The sequence below is a fragment of the Meriones unguiculatus genome, chromosome 7 (genome assembly GCF_030254825.1).
Source record: "Meriones unguiculatus strain TT.TT164.6M chromosome 7, Bangor_MerUng_6.1, whole genome shotgun sequence".
Taxonomy (NCBI): domain Eukaryota; kingdom Metazoa; phylum Chordata; class Mammalia; order Rodentia; family Muridae; genus Meriones; species Meriones unguiculatus.
In genome coordinates this window covers 32,846,051-32,862,400 of record NC_083355.1, presented here as the reverse complement: position 1 = coordinate 32,862,400, position 16,350 = coordinate 32,846,051, and the positions used below count along the sequence as shown (strand labels likewise).

The 16,350-nt window shown below is 49.0% G+C and overlaps 1 protein-coding gene across 4 annotated transcripts in view; it reads right to left on the bottom strand.

The window, feature by feature from the left end:
* Positions 1-16,350, bottom strand: part of Lpo (lactoperoxidase) — a 42,956-nt gene that overhangs the window by 11,789 nt on the left and 14,817 nt on the right. The window contains exons 1-3 of one of the 4 annotated variants that reach the window (XM_060387015.1): positions 7,311-7,405; positions 2,473-2,550; positions 1,335-1,422 (exon numbers count right to left, since the gene is read on the bottom strand). In XM_060387015.1, coding sequence (XP_060242998.1) covers positions 1,335-1,422; positions 2,473-2,548 — 164 coding nt within the window. In that variant the 5' untranslated portion in view covers positions 2,549-2,550; positions 7,311-7,405. Of the gene's footprint in view, positions 1-1,334; positions 1,423-2,472; positions 2,551-2,649; positions 2,780-6,714; positions 6,776-7,310; positions 7,406-16,350 lie in introns of those variants that run through there. The other 3 variants (XM_060387014.1, XM_060387016.1, XM_060387013.1) reach the window with 3 other exon arrangements.

Below are 16,350 nucleotides of genomic sequence, written 5' to 3'. Positions count from 1 at the left end.
CTGCCTGCCTCTGCCTTTTGGGTGCCAGGATTAAAGCCGTGCAACACCACATCCAGCGTTCTGCTGTTTTAATGAGACAGTATAGCTCAGTAGCCCAGGGATCAGGTATAAAGCTGACACCTAGAGCACACGATTGATGCTCTCAGCGTAGGCCAGAGAACTTTCCAAGTCTTTGAGTTGGTAATAGCGTTCTTTGAATATCCAGAAAAGTACCCAAAAGAGAGGCCCCACTGAGGCACAGAGCTGTTCAGGACAGGTGGATTTGCCATCCCTGTCTTCCCGGCTCCTCTCTTCGCTCAGCTCAGCCCCACGGAGTAGTTGTGGGGTAGGGGAGGTATTCTCGGGGCGCCCTCTTGTCACCACAGAGCCCAAGCACTTCAGAGCCAAGGAAGTCAGCAGCTTAGGACTTTGCCTCCTTAGACTGACCTTTGAACCCCTGAAATGACACTGTTTCTGGAGACTAAGAGCAATCTACAAGTCACCAAAAGAATCACGGGATTGCTTGCTTGTTTCATGAGTCCCAGCCTTCCTCACGGGGTGCAAGGTGGCTTAGTCAGTTGATCCAGGCCTCCTCAGATCCATCAAGAGGGTTTCTGTGCTCCTTGCCCAGTGGCTGTGGGTGCAGCTCCTTGGCTCACCCCTGTAGCCTTATTTGACACTTGCTGCTGGGCCCATGAGGCTGCCTGATTAGAGGTTCCCAGTGAATAACTCCTGTATGCCTAGCACTTGCCACAGGAGTCCCAAGCCTGAGGCCACGTCAGCCTAACGTGGCTGTGGGAAAGCTACTCCCTTGCTCCAAGGTGGGACAGGCTCTGAGGTGCACCTTACACCCTAGGTCTCTGTGGGTGGTGGAGGAGGGGTGGCCAGGCTGAGGATGGACTTGAAACCACACTCAATTTTGCACTGTGTGGCAAAATTGCCGGAGAGCACTTCTCTCGAAAATGCCCTTCAGTGACCCAGAGCCTATGGTTCTGTTTCTGGAGAGCCTGTCTCAAGTCAGACTGTTAATATAGTTAAACGAGAAACTTTCTGAGTCCAGCAGGCATAACCAAAGGAAACCCTGGGCCACATGGAGGGAAGTCCTCACAGGATTTTATTACATGTCCCCCTCAAGGCACCTTAGAAGCCGGATTTTAGGACTCGGAAGCTCTTGTTCTTGTTTGCTACATACTCGGTGGGGGTGGGGTGGGGGTGGGGTGGGGGTGGAGAGTGGTGGAAAGGCAAGTTTTAGAATTGCTTTGGCTCACCGACTAGCTTGTTGGGGCTGGTCTAGGTATACTTGTCCCTAACAGGAAGCCTGTGAAGGGGAGTTCACACACATGTGTCTCATTTACCTGGTCCGGGAATCCAGGAAGGCCTGGTCAACTGAGGCCTTGACTGTATTCACTGTGTCAGAGATGATGCCAGTTCTGGAAGTTGCAGCTTGGGGAGGGAAAAGCAGGAAGCACGGTATCAATTACCGCTCCTTTGGAATGATGCCCTTTGGTTCTCCTTCTCTCTCTCTCTCTCTCTCTCTCTCTCTCTCTCTCTCTCTGCCTTTACCTCATATTTCAAACCTGCGCAGGTAGGGGATCTAGATTAGGATATTTTACAAAGAGCCTTTAAAGCAGTGGCTCTCAGCCTTCCTCATACCATTCCTCATCTTGTGCTGGCCCCAACCATAAAATTAGTTCTGTTGCTTCTTCATAACTATAATTTGCTACTGTTATGAGTCATAATGTGAATACCTGATATGCAGGATGTCTGATAGGTGACCCCTGTAAAAGGGTCATTGGACCTCCCCAAGGGGGTCAAGACCCACAGGTTGAGAACTCATGCCTTAAAGGAAGCTGATATGGAATGGGAAGAATCCTGCCTGCAAGATGTCAGAATTGTCTGTCCTGTGGGATTCTGGTGGAGTCCTTAGGAAGAGGACAATAGGACGCTCAGTGTGACCACCCAGCTTGGGCTACCTGGTTTCTGGTGAGATGGTCGTGTGGACCCTTGAACAAGCCTGTCGGAGTTTACCCAATAGCCAGGCACCTCATGATGGGGTGTGGAGCAGGAAAGGCGCCCTCGGTTCCCTGCAAGAAGGCTACAGTGGATTGAAAGGTGTCCATTTGGAACTTCAGCGTGTGACCTTTTTTCCAAACAGTCTTTGCAGGTGTGACTAATTCAGATGAGGATGATTAGAGCGTACCCAATTACAGTGAACCCGAAGTCCAGTGAATGGTGGGTTTAGGAAAGGACCCCCAGAGAAAGCATGTAAAGACTGGGGTAGCTACAGCCAAGAATACCAAGGGTGCCGGGAGCCGTCAGAAGAGAGGCAAGGGAGTCTCCTCTTTCGGGCCTTCAGGAGAAACATGGCCCCACCATCACCTTCGTCTTGGAGTTCTAGCCTTCTGGGCTGTGGAGGACTAAATCAGCATTGATTCTAGACGCCCCAGTTTGCCCCAGTCTTATCCCAAGAAACAAATACAATAGGACACTTACCATTCCTGGCCGGTGCTGCAGTCTGGAGGAAGGTCAGGGAAGCCAGGAGCGTGGGGAGGTGCAGAAGGACTCTCATCGCTGAAATGAGACCAGGATCAGAGAAGGCTCTGGGGAGCCCACTGAGAGAGAAGGAATCTCAGAAAACAGGGAAAGCCCGGGCAAAATCAGATGCCCTACCTACACAAGGTGTGCACAGTCTGGGAGAGCCAGAAAGATATGGAAGGAAAGAGGCCTGAGCACCTCAGTGATAGCTCTGCATTCGCCCCACCCAGTGATCTTGGGCCACTGGCCTGCCAGTGAGGGGGCAGGGTCTAATGACCCAGGATGTCCCGTTCTGCCTGGGAAGCCTGGGCTTGTTGTATCACAGCTATGAGAAATGTTTCCAAGCCTCACGCGTTCTCTTCCCTCCTTCCCCAGACAGCTTGCTTCCCTGCCACCTAGGCTCTGCTGGGGTGGCACAGGGCATGGGGTGGGGGTGGGGATACCACACTTTTCCTCAGAAATTCCACAGGGCTTTCCCCTTCCTCAAAAAGACCCAATTAGGTGCGAACATGTGACAAACCCTAGGCTCACAGCTGGGTCTGAGGCTGCCTACAGAAACCGCAGCGTCTCTGCAAACGCCTTCCTCATGAATTTCAGCTCTAAGCCTGAACCACCAGGCTCAAGTTTGAATGGTTTTCTCTCCCCTCTCTTTCTCCTTTCCCCCCTTCTCTCTCCATCCCTTTCTTGATTTCTTTTTTCCACACCTTTCCCTCTTTCCCTTTCTCCTGGGGATTCAAGGTTCGGCCGCATTAGGCAAGTGTTGTATGACTAAGCTGCATCCCTGGGCCCCCAAGGCCTTCCCCAATGTTGCCAAATGTCTCTTTCCTAAGCTCCCTTTAGAGAAAAGGTAAGATATGAAAAACTATATCTCTGGCCAAGATTTATTTTTTTTTTAATCCAAGGTGAAGTCTCTTTGTGTGTGTGTGTGTGTGTGTGTGTGTGTGTGTGAAATGGGGGGTTCGAGATATGAATAACTATATCTCTGGTGAATCTCTAATCCAAGGTGAATTCTCTTTCTGTGTGTGGGGAGAAACGGGCGTTCGAACTACAAGCTTTACCCATGCTGATCAAGCTTTCTGTCTCTGAAATGCAGCGCCTGCCCCAAGATAAATCCTCCAATAACTCAATTCCTCAGTGAGCTCTGGTCCTTACTGTGTGTGACCCCAAACAGGAAAAAGTTCTGTGACTTTCTAGCCCTCTGTTTTTCCTTCCATTCTTCCTTCCTTCTAAGTGTCATTATGTAGCCCAGGCTGGCCTTGAACTCGTGGTCCTCCCGTCTCAGACTTGAGTACTGGGATCACAGGTGTGGGAGAACTCTCCCGGTATTCACTGAGTCGAGAAAATGTGGTTTCACAGTATCGCTGAGGTAGTTTTGTTTTTAACAGTGCTTTCAAACACAGCACAAACATCTCCACCACAGCCACATAAACCACACAGCAACAGAAATACTGAGCTGACCACAGAACTCCAGAATGTTTGCGTCTTGTAAAACTTAGGCTTTCAACCCATCGAACACCTCATATCCCCCTCCTCCCAGCCTGGGCAACCACCATATCTGATTAGGAAACTCACTACTCATTTCTCTGCTCCTTTTCTTTCACACACACACACACACACACACACTTGGAAGAGGAAGAGAGAATTCAAGGCCAAAGCTGAACTCTTTTCTGTGTCATGGTCAAGGTTCCTAGCTGGCGTGAAGGAAGGGTGTGGGGTCCTGATGCTGGAAGACAGGCTTGCAGACAGTGTGGGAATGCCATCGTCTGCTGCTGAGCGAAGCCTGAGGAAAGCATACAGAGTGCTGGGGTTTTGTGATGCTTAAAGTGTTACCTGCGTTCTTAGCCTCACGCTCAGTTTAGGCATGTCCCAAACCCTCAGTCTTCACCCTTCCCTGAGACCCAGTGTGTGTGTGTGTGTGTGTGTGTGTGTGTGTGTGAGAGAGAGAGAGAGAGAGAGAGAGAGAGAGAGAGAGAGAGAGCGCACAGCATTGATACAGGATAGCACTGAGTAAGTGACAGAATAGAGAAGTTTCCCATCTGGAGGCTGCGTGGGGTCAGGGTGCTGATTGTCTCTTAGGCAGTTTCTCACATAATAGTACGTGTGAGAATCATCTCAGGATCCTGAGAAGATACAGACTCTTGCTGAGAAGGTGGTGGGAGGAGGCCTGGAGTCTGTTCCCTCAGCGAGCTCAGGCAGAGGTTCTGCTCTGAAGACCACGCTGGGTACGGCAACCTTCCAAAGTTGGACTCTAAGATTTGCGAGTCAGCAAGGAGGTTGGAAGGACTTGTTGGAATTCATTTCCACCAATGGCAAGAACCTTGTTGAGGTTGATGGAGGAATGAGCCAACCAGAAAAATCAATAAGCACCCCATCGCCGAGAAGAACACTATAGTTGATTTGTTCTGTTTTGTTTTTGAGACAGGGTTTCTCTGTGTGGTCCTGGCTGCCCTAGAACTCACTCTGTAGACAAGACTGGCCTTGAACTCATACAGATCCACCTGCCTCTGCCTCCCGAGTGCTAGGATTAAAGGCGTGCGCCATCACTGAAAGGTGATAACTCCAATACTATAATAAGTGATCTGTATCTCTATGTCACTTATATCTTATTTGATATATATGATTATACATATACATATATGATCACACATATATGATCACACACACACACGTAAGATTTTCATCCACAGTAGCTCCTGGTTTATCCTAAATTAGTATATAGAAACCATGATTTCTTTTTCCTGAGGACAAACTCTCTAATGACACCCACACCCAACACCTTTCCGTGTTGGTGCTGACTATGAAATTCTTAGAACTGCATCATCTGAGAATGGACCACAACCCTCCCATTTCAGAAGGGATTCTGCCCTGTGACTGGGAGGGAGGAAGGAATGAGGCTCAGAGATGCAAAGAAGAATCTCAATAGACAAGCCTTGCTGGGATTCCCCGTTCAGCCTATTAGCATTAGGTTTATGTGGTTGTTTGGGCTTCATTGGGCTGTTTGGACTGATTGTATAATGCCATAAAATCTCCATAAAACTCCAGAGGGCTTCCAGATTATCAGCTACGTGGAAGTTGCTGGAATATGGAGTGCTCAGAGAGAGCAGAAATGCTCCCCGTGCCCTGTGACCTTTGAAATAGCCAAAGTAAGTGTTTCCCAAGCTGAGTTTTTCAAGCATCTCTAGCAAGCTGATCAGATTTGAGCAGGGGCTGTGACAGGAGCAGGCACTGTCAGAGCACATGGAAATAAATCAATCCGGAGTTTGTGACTGGCTCTGAAATCAGGAGTCAGTCTTGGGGACTGAACCCTCACACATATACATATATTCACACATATATGATCACACACCTCTCAGGGTAGAGATCGCCAGTACTGAGCGGGGATTAAGCGACACCCAGCTGGCATCCATCTACCGTGTGTCTCACTGGTGGGTGGGGAGTTCTCCCAGTCAGAGGCAGGCTGTGACACGCCAGCAAAACTGATTTTGAGACTGAGTTTATTTTCCTTCTGTATTCTCAGTGACTCTTATCAAGCCCCAGCTGGAGGTGAGACATTGGGCACGTGCTAAGTATAGCCAGTTACATAAAAAGCACCACAACTCAACCCCCCCCCCCGCAGTGTTCCCCCAATAACACCCATCTAGTGCTGTCACAGTTCAGGCATCTGGTTGAGGCCCAAAGGACCTCAGAATAGTCAGAACACCGGGAACTAGATTATCGGGCCTGACCAGATATTCAGACCCGCTACAGCCAGCAGGCATGAAGGAGGTGAATGGAGATCCCAGAGCCCTGGCTTAGACTCCCCCCGAAACACTTACTACCAAGGAGAGCTACCCATCTGGAGACTGCCACATTCAGGAGCTGTCTCCCCGACTTCCTGAGTGACCCTGGATGCCTGTCTTGGGCCTCAGTTTCTAAACAGTACAGATGATAAAGGTCTGTGAAACTTCCAGTCTTGGCAGTTTATGGCTGGTTTCTGTCTGGTTTCAGGTGCAGGAAAAGACTTCTCGCCCTGAAGTGGATTTAGTCACTCAGGATTTGGTCAACACACCGGAAAAAAAAGTTGCCAAGCCATAGCCAGAAATCTGGCACCAGAAAATGCCCAAGGAAGACATGTGTCTAAGCTAGGACTGAATGTTCTCCAGTCTTGGGGAAATTTCATCATCCGCTTTGCAGGAACCAGGAAAGGTTAGCGTGACTTACCTGCCATGAGCCTTGGCCTCCCTCGGCAGCTAGACAGTTGGTTCTGCCTGGACCAGCTGGTCTTTTATATCCTTCTGTAAGAATTTACTTATGGGAAAGGCCCAGAGGGAAGGATTTTGAGGGGTTGAAGTGGCTTAGAGGACACACACACACACACACACACACACACACACACACACACACACTCAGGCTCACAGGGAACACCCCGTGACTCCAGGTGGATGCAACAAGGAAACTCTAAGATGCCAGGGAGCTGTTGATGCAATATTGCTCCTCTTCCCACTTTGCAGCTTATGTCTGCCAGCTTGGTCTAGCCAGGGACGGTGCAACGCCAAGCCCTGCGCATGCTTAAGCCCCAGTGGGTCTGAACCAGGTCTAATTAAATGAGTGTCACCCTTATTCATTTACTTGTCTTTTTTTTTTTTGATCCCTCCCTTACCTCCTACCCAATCCATTGTAGGATTAATGGACTCATCTTTTGTTTCTAGGGTGATTAAATAACATCGATTTGGGGGAGGGGGGGTCAAAAATCTCAAAAGACTTACTTTTTGAAAGTAGCCACCAGAGAAAGAGAGAGTAGGGGAGTCCTCACCTACCATCAGGATGGTGGGCTGCAGACCCCGCAAGTCGCTTCACCTCCCAGTGTTTTGAATTGCCCGGTGGTAAAAATTCAAAGGCTAGTTTAGGTGATGGTCATGGTTCTCTGACTTCATGCCTTTTATAGGGCATCTCCTTAAAAAACAGCCGTGGCCCCAGAAATCATCAAGCCAAAGCCCAGAGATTAATATATAACTTTTATCTCAGTGACTCAGAAAGCGTCAAGTGTGTCAGAATCAAACGAAAAGGAAGTAGATCAGAGGAAACAGAATTTCATTGTCTTACAAGGTAAGACACTCACTGAAATACACCCAAAGACTGCTTCTCTATTTCTTTCTGTTTTTTTTTTTTTTTTGAGACTGTCTCAGACCTCATTATGTAGCCCAGGTTAGCTTCAGAGTCACACAACCTTCCTACCTCAGCTTCCACGGGGATGCGATCACAGGTGTAAACAGCCAGCCCAAAGAGCGTTTCTCTTCTGAAGAACACAGGTGAGCAAGCTGGACATCTCAGGAGAAGGCTGCTGCCAAGCAAAGGGCACAGACATCAGGTTCTTCTTGGTTTCTCTGAAACACAGTCCAGCGCCTCAGCCAAGCATTGTTCCTTTGCATCTATTCCCTGAATGTTGGAACCTGTTTCTGGTTTTGCACTTAATGGTACAGGAAGCTTTGTCTGTAGATGGAATTTATTTGAGGGGATTTGAGCCTGGGATCCATGTCAGGCTTGGACACAGTGCCAGGCAAATGCTCCACCATCAAGCCTTTTCAGGATGGAACCTTCTAGAATGTTCAGGGGAATAACGCCGTGTCCCCTGAAGGTAACAGCAAAACACAGGTCTTACATCTCTGCGCCTGATTCACTGAGTCCCGGGTTCGGTCAGGGATGGAGCAGCATCAGCACCAAACCAGTGCGGCCCATGAAGTATCACTTGGCATGAAGCGTACCTGTGGACATGCCATTGTCCTGTAGCTGACCGTAGTCTCATAGCTTCGCAGGAATTACACTGATAGTTTGATTACGTGGGTTCCTCGTTCTGTCCAAATCTTCTCAGCATAAGGAGGCCTCTCCCTAGTAGAGAACTGGCGAATTCGTCTGAGAGATGGAGGTTAGGAGATCAAAAAAGTTCAGATGAAAGCTGAAAGTTGCCAGAAACTTCTCATAAGTCGGAACAGATCTCTCTCTCTCTCTTTCTCTCTCTCTCTCTCTCTCTCTCTGTGTGTGTGTGTGTCTGTCTGTCTGTCTGTCTGTCTGCAGGCATTCAGTGGCCTCAGACATACTTGGCTTACCCCATTTCTTTCCAAAATGAGAATGCCTCACTTCGAGTGCACAACCTTCGACAGGTGAGGAGAACAACAGCGACCGAGCCGCTAGGAGGGACCACAGCTCTTGTTTTGGCCCTTGCCCTTCCAGCCACCCTTGCCATCTTTGGGGCACCCCAGCTCCTCTCTTCCCTCACTGTCTACTTCAGACTTCTCTTACCAGCCAGGCAAGCATTCGTTTTAAAGCAGCCCCTCCCCCCCTTTTTTTCCTGCTAAAATACATTTCCTCTTGTTGGTTTCTTAGAACCACAGGTGATTAGACCTCTTGACTTAAGGAGGGCCCCAGATGCTGTGTCCCCGCTGTAGGCCTCTTCCTACCTCAGAGAATGGAGGATCTTCGGTACTCTGGCTTATGTTTATCCCCTGGCATCTGGAGCAGTGTGACCCCAACAAGACTCTGAATGGTGTCCTTGAGTAATATAGACCCAGGGGACACATAGAAACATTGCCACATGGCTCCCTGGTGTCTTGGGGAAATTTCATCATCCGCTTTGCAGGAACCAGGAAAGGTTAGTGCAACTTAGCTGCCATTAACCTTGGCCTGGAACTTGGTGAGCAAGGAAAAGAAATGTTCAAAATGGATTGTGTGTTTTCCTGGAGACAAGAGACTATTATCTTCTCTGTGGTTTTTCATCGTGTGGTTGTTTTAAGCAGGACACTGATAAGCTATATAATGGCTTCCGAGAGTGACATAACACTGCATAAGGGTTTTGACCAGAAAACCCAGTACAAGTGAGTTTTTCCAGTTAGTCACAGCCTGTCAAGACTGAAGAGTCAGTGTTGTTGAGGGCCTTCCTGGGATCAGCCGGCTGAGTAGGGCAGGGGGAATTCCTAAGAGCTGCCCTGGTAGGTGAGCAGATTGCTATTTCTTCCTGTCTTTTATTCATAGAACACTCGCTCTTTCCAGTCAAGACTATTCTTCCTTTTCTTATCCACCTTCTGCCTCTCATATCCGATTAAATATTTATTAAGCTCTTAATATTATGTGCTTCCTGTTTTCTCTTCCCTCTGTTCCTCCCTCACCCCAGCCAGCTTACACATTATGAATTTTAATAAGTTCCCTTCAAATGAAAAAGGTGTCAGATCTGTTCATGTCTTGTCAGGGCAATGCAGAGAAGTGGATGGGGAAAGTGACAAACCTCGGCACGCAGTGAAGGTAATTTTATCCCAAACAAACCCTAAGATGGTCAGGGTAAAAACGAAGTCATGAGCCCAGCTATCATAAGTCACAGATTAACACGGGATTTTTAAACTACTAAACAAACAAACAAATAAAACCATTTTATTGTTGCTATAGCTATTCTCCGGGGAAGCTGATAAAATGTATTTTATGATAACTCTGCAGAGATGTTTTTTAAAAAAATGTCTCGTTTTGGGCTGGGGACAGAGCTCAGATGGAAGGAAGAACGTTTGCCTAGAATGCACAAAGCTCTAGGTTTGATCCCCAGCACCACACAAATGGGGCACGGTGGCACACACCTGTGATTCTAGCACTTGGGAGGTAGAGGCAGCCAGATCAGGAGTCCAAGTTCACCCTCAGCTAGGGAGTTTGAGGGCAGCCTGGGCTAACTGAGATCTTGTCTAAAAGCCGGGGGATGGGCGCTCATGCCTCAAGAAGACACAGGGACACATACCCAACCTACCCAGTAAGTTACCAGTAGAAAAATAGGGAGTACTGGATTATTAAGACAGCAAGTCAGCTTCTGGCCCAGCTTGCTATTTCGGTCATGTGACCTTGGGACGCCTGGGTTTCCTTATCTGTGGAGGGGAGTGGACACATTAAATAATTGTGATAGTTCCTTTGGGTTCCAAAGGCTAGAATTCTGTCATGAACCACCAGCTGTAGGAGGTCCCAGCTCCGGCGTGCCTCTGCACAAGCCTATACAAGCCTCACAGCCTCTGGTTCTCTGGATATCATTGTTAGGATCACCTGGAGTAAACGGTAGGGAAGAGTTCCCCTAAAGGCCATTTTTCCTTCACGCTGAGGACAGCCACACACAGGACAATGGAGTGACAAGACAGCAGTTTTATAAGGAGTGTGGTCATTTTGCAGACACCCAAGTTGGAAACCCTGGGCTCCCCTCATTCTCCTTTTTTTCTTCCTTTCACCCTCACATCTCTCGAGTTACCAAATCCATTTATCAGAAATCTCTTGCTTCAGCTGCCCCCTTGCTTTCCCTGCATTTAGCTGCTGCCCTAAATCATCTCCAGGTCTATCCCCTCCTTACCAAGCTCCCTACCACACCGGCCCCTGCACCCCACCCGTTCTTCTACCCTGACATTTCGGTCAGCTCACCGCTGCCCATGGGACAAAGCCCACGTGCTATTAAGATTCTATACCACTCATGCCCCGATGTCGCCAATCTGCCGTCTATCCTTCCTTCACCCAAACTCTCCCTGCTGAATTAACCTGTTCATTCTTCCCCAACCCACAGCGTGGGCTTCTGTTTCCATGCCTCTTCCTCTGCCACACTCCATGCCTTGAACTTGCTTCGCTCCAGAGGATGACCTTGAACTTTTAGTTCTCCTGCCTGTGCTTATCCAGTGCCGGAATGGCAGCCATGCACCACCACGTGTGCTGTGTGCTGTGCCTGAGGTGGGCCCTGGGACTTCATGTGGGCTCGGCAAGCACCGTACCAGCTAGCCAAGCTACGTCCATCTCTCTCGTTTTTTTATGCATCTTTCCTGTTGCCCAAACTAGATCGGAGACTCTGCAGAAGCTCTCAATTATGTTGGGCAATCGAGAATGTTTGGCTTTGATGATCAGGATGACAGTAATATAAAAGGTATCTTGCTGGCTTAGCCTACTTACTCCAGTCCTGACTGTCAGTTCTAACACTGGGCCAGGGATTCGTTTTCTAGCCTGATGGAAATGGCGTGGTGATTTAGAGTGTAGCTAGAGTCTGTGGTAACTGTATTTTCCTTTGATCTTCCTTTCCCCATTTTAAAAGCCCCCATAGCCTATCACAAGTTAGACAGATTCAGAGCAAGCCAAGCTGTCAGGAGTAGCAGCATCACAGAGTTGTGAGCTCAGAATGGGGCCAGGAAGTTGGGAGCAGAGAGAATCAGGAGCCTCCTTGACAAGCATATCCTACCCCACTCCCACTTCCGTGCCTGTTTTCCCGAAGCTCCTGCCCTTTCAAGAGTCATGGGCTCCTAGTGTTATGCCTTGCCTTCTTCAGTGTCTGTGTCAGATGGAGGCTGGACTTCTGGGATGGACATCCCTGGGAAGGCTTCCTACTTCTGTGATGACTAAAACACGATGGTGACACCCTCTGGGTACCACCTGGTGTGCTCACTGGGACTCAGCAAATGGCAGAGTTCTAGCATTTCCCTCCCCAGGGCTCCACCCAAAAGTCGTAGAGCTCACCCCAGGATAATAGATGCTCTGCAAGATTGTGGTGGAAGCTGGAATGAGGTGAGGTTTGCACTGGAATCCCTTCTATTCTCGTGGGACACTATGGAGAGCTAAGTGGCTATTTGCCGCTTCCTCTCCTCGGTGCTAAGAGGACAGACACAAGGAAGGGCATCTTTGCTGTTCTGCTCTTCTGTTCTCTTAACAAACACACTAAGCATGCATGGAGACACGCCCTTCTACCCTGCACGTACTACGAGCAGGAGCAATGCTTTCCAGAAATGCCTTTGTCTCAGTGGTTAAAGGAACAGGCTGGACAGAGGAGCTGCCTCTGGAGGCGTGGTGGTGGGTGAGCTGGGCCCAACGGCAAGAGAGCAGGAGAGCTGACCCCGCTTCCTGCCTGATAGAGGCATTCCTTCACCCAAACTCTCCCCGCTGAACTAATCCATTCATTCTTCCCCAACCACAGCATGGGCTTGGGTTTCCATGCCCCTCCCTCTGCCACACTCCATGCCTGTGCTCACGACCTCATCTCCACCACCCCAGACTGGCCTTGGACTTGCTTCCAGGGTGGGTGGTGGGCTGACCGGCTTAGCTACTGCTCAGGGTCAGATCCAGGGCTCTGAGTTGGCTCACCCCAACATCTGTATCATCTGTGAACCCAACAATCTACCCTATCTATGAATGGCTGGAGCGTGTAAAAGGGCCAGGGCCAGTTCTGCTGATCCGAAGATGCAGGATCTCCTTGACACAGGGCAAGTGTCAAGCAGGGTAAGTGGGAGGAGTCCAGATAAGAATCCAATACTGATGGTATGACAGACGCCAGAGGCCTGGAAGCAGGACCCATTTTAGTGAAGACGTGTGGACGGCAGGGTAATACTCTGGGGCACACTGTGACACTAGAGTTTCCACAATGAGATTTTGAAAAATGCCCTGTTTTGTTTTGTTTATTTTTTTTATTTTCTTTTGGGGAGTACAAAAGTAGAGGGTGGGCACAAGGGAAGGGGAGGTGAGTGGGACTGGGGTACGTGATATGAATTCACACAGATTTTAAAAAAAGAAAAAGGGGAAGGGGAAAAAAAACCATAAAAGCGCTTGCTGCTCTTGCAGAGGACAAAGGTTCAGAGGACCCAGCCTCTGAGCACCCACAGGACAGCTCACAACCATCTGTATCTCCAGACTCAGGGAATCCAATACCTCTTTAGTGTCCTAGTGCAAGCAGTACAGCATGCAGGCAAAACACCCATGTACACTAAAACTCGGGAAAACTCAGGTTTGACATGACCGAAGATCCAGCGTGAGCTAGCACTCCAGCACACAGCCCAAGCCACAGTTTTCTGCGGTGTTTATAGGCAAAATAACAGTGGTATCCTGGTTCTTCTGTCACCAGTGGATTTAGCTGTCCTGAACGCATGCCCGGGGACAAGCATTTTATTTAGATTTATTTCTTTTACTTTATATGTGTGAGTGCTCTGCCTGCACACATAGAAGTGCACATGTTCATGCCTGCTGCCCATGGAGACCAGAAGAGGGCATCAGCTCTCTGACACTGGAGTTAAGGGTGGTTATGAGCCACCATGTGGGTGCAGGGAACCAAGCCCAGGTCTGATGCAGGAGCAGCAAGCGTTCTTAATCACTGAGCCACCTCTCCAGTACCGGCATCTGTTCTCGTGAACTGAAGGGAAGAGGGTATTAGCTGAAGCAAACAGAAGTTTAAGTCCTTCTAGTCCTCCCTAGCCACATACCTCAAAACAAAACGGGACAATGACCAGGTTCCATCGGAGAAGGCTGAGGTCCTGAACTTCCTCAGAATCTCCTCATTTTACACACACAGTTCACAGCAGAATGAAGACTGGCATCTGTGAGAAGGCACACCTCCAAAGAAGCCCGTATTTTTTAACGAGATGGGGTTCCATCATAAAAGCTAGCTTAGACTGTCTCCAAACTCAGGATCCTTCTGCCTCTACTTCTCCAGCACTATGACTACAGGCCTATGTTCATCGATATCTTGTATTTTCAAAAAGAAAAATATTGCTTGAGCATCGTTATAGAGCCACAGTATTCTTTAAAAAAAAAAAAAAAGTACATTCACTTCACACCCAGTTTCCACTTTTACTGACATCTTCCATTAGTGTGGCACATTTATTACAGTTCGTAAACCGATACCGTTTCAGCATTAGACACTAAGATTTAAATTTTTATACTTTTTGACCTACTTGAGAACTTCTCTGTTTTGACACGAACAGTTAAGTTTTTCCTTATCATGTTAAAGCGGGTGTTTGGAGAACTCAGGGTGCTCGCGGAACACAAGCCATATTTAGCTCAGACTTTGTGTTCTCCCCAGAGAGGAAAAACAACCATTTGGGGCAGTGTGAGTCACTGAGGGTAAGCTCAGAATGGGGCCGGAAAAAAGTCTCACAGGGCCACGCTCCCTCGCAGTGGAAGCCCAGGAGACTCGCTCCGTCGCTGGCCCTCAGCCTCCTCCTCTGGAGGGAGATAATAGTCATCACAGCCTGCCTCCCACAGCGCTGTGACGCTCAGCTGACACGCTTCGGTAGACACGGGGAGCATGATTACACGTAAGAGATTTTATCAGGGCTGGTTTCTGAGCCCTGGGAGTTAAGCAGGTGCTTCAGGGTTAGCTGGTCCTTGAGGTACTACATTGGGATTTCTGTCTACCATCCTGATGAAAGCCTGAATCAGCTGAACCTGGAGCCCGGGTCACTTCAAGCCCATGTCCTCATTGCTGGGTTGGGTGTCACCAACAGGGGAGATAGAAATGCAATCTCTCTCTCTCCGTGTCTCTCTGTCTGTCTGTCTCTCCCTCCCTCCCTCGATCCCTTCCTCCCTCCTTCCGTTGCCGGTTTCCTTTCTCTCCTGGTGGATTGTGGCTCCCCAGCCATCTGATGAAGAAGAAAAATCAGATCTAGGGACCTCCTTATATCTTCCAAATGCCACTTCTGGGCTTTTCTTTCTCAGAGCTGCAGGCAAGAGGCAGGATTTCTCTCTGCAGTCATTAAGGACCTGGAGGCTGTTGCAGAGCAGATGTGCTCTTAAGAGAATGCAGCAGGTTCTCCCTGCCTCGCATGCCTTGCTTTCCACAAATGTCATGTCCTTTTCCTTCTTGCCTAACACTTCAAGAGGTCCAACCTGGTCAAAGCCTGGGTCCAGGAGTTGACATCCCATTGTTACCATCCCTTGTCCAAACCCTGGGATCTTTCTCTGAACCTCAGCCCATCATCTAGTCACCACTACTCTGCATAATTTAACTCAGTTTCATATGGATCAACACAATCCTTCAATTATACACCAAAGGATTGTTTGGGTGACCCGAAAATACAAGAGTAACGAGAACCTACTGGGTACTGGGTGCTTAAAGTTCTAAGCTATCTCAAGACAGACAGGGTTTCTGCCTTCGAGGGGCTTAGGGTCGCTGGCAATTTTAAAACTCAGATGTGTAAATGATGAGAGTAAGGAATGTTGGGGGGAAAGGGTACCCAGCACCTGAGGACAGATAATGAGGGGGTCCAGTGCAGTCACTGTGGGGAAGCCGCTCTGATCTAGGCGTGTCTGAGGTGAGGGTGGAAGGTAGGTTCGGGTAGGGCAGTAGGAAAGAAAACATGAGGCAGGAGAGACGCGATGCGCTCACACGTAACGTAGCGACGGAGAACACCCCTGTGTGCTGGGAGGAGATGGGAGGTGCACCTCACTCGGGGTGCCCGCCAGGTGGCCTGATGCAGCTGTCTATGTACACCTTTCTTCTTCCCGTTGGCCAGAGCCTGCCTGCCAGGATACACCTCACTCGTCTGTCCACCACTGCTTCTGCCTCAGGCTACCAATCCAGATGGCTCTTCTCCTAATTCCTGCTGTGGGGTGCAGTGGAGACCCTACTTCCAGCCCCAATCTAGGACTAGGCCCCCCCAACCCACCTCCATGAACCCTTCTATATTAGTTACATTTCTTATTGCTCTGGGAAAAAAAAAAGCAACTCAAGGAAGTTTATTTTGGCTCTCAGCTTAAAGGTTTAGTTCACTGAGGTGGGGGAAGGGATAGCAGCGAGAGCAGTTGTGTCAGCAGGGACTTGAGGTCCCATCGCACCGAGAGTCAAGGAAGCAGACAAATGAGAGCTGGTATTCAACTTGCTCTCTGTCTGTCTGTCTACCTGTCTCTGTCTCTCTCTGTCTCTGTCTCTGTCCCTCTCTCTCCCCACTCATTCCAGGACCTCTGCCCATGAATGATAGCACCCACATTCAGAATGGATCTTCTCGCCTCAGATAAACCTCTCTGAGACACCCTCACGGGTACTCCCAACAGTGTGTCTTTGAAGACTAGCCACCGTGGGTAGCCGTGTTACAGAAAGATTTA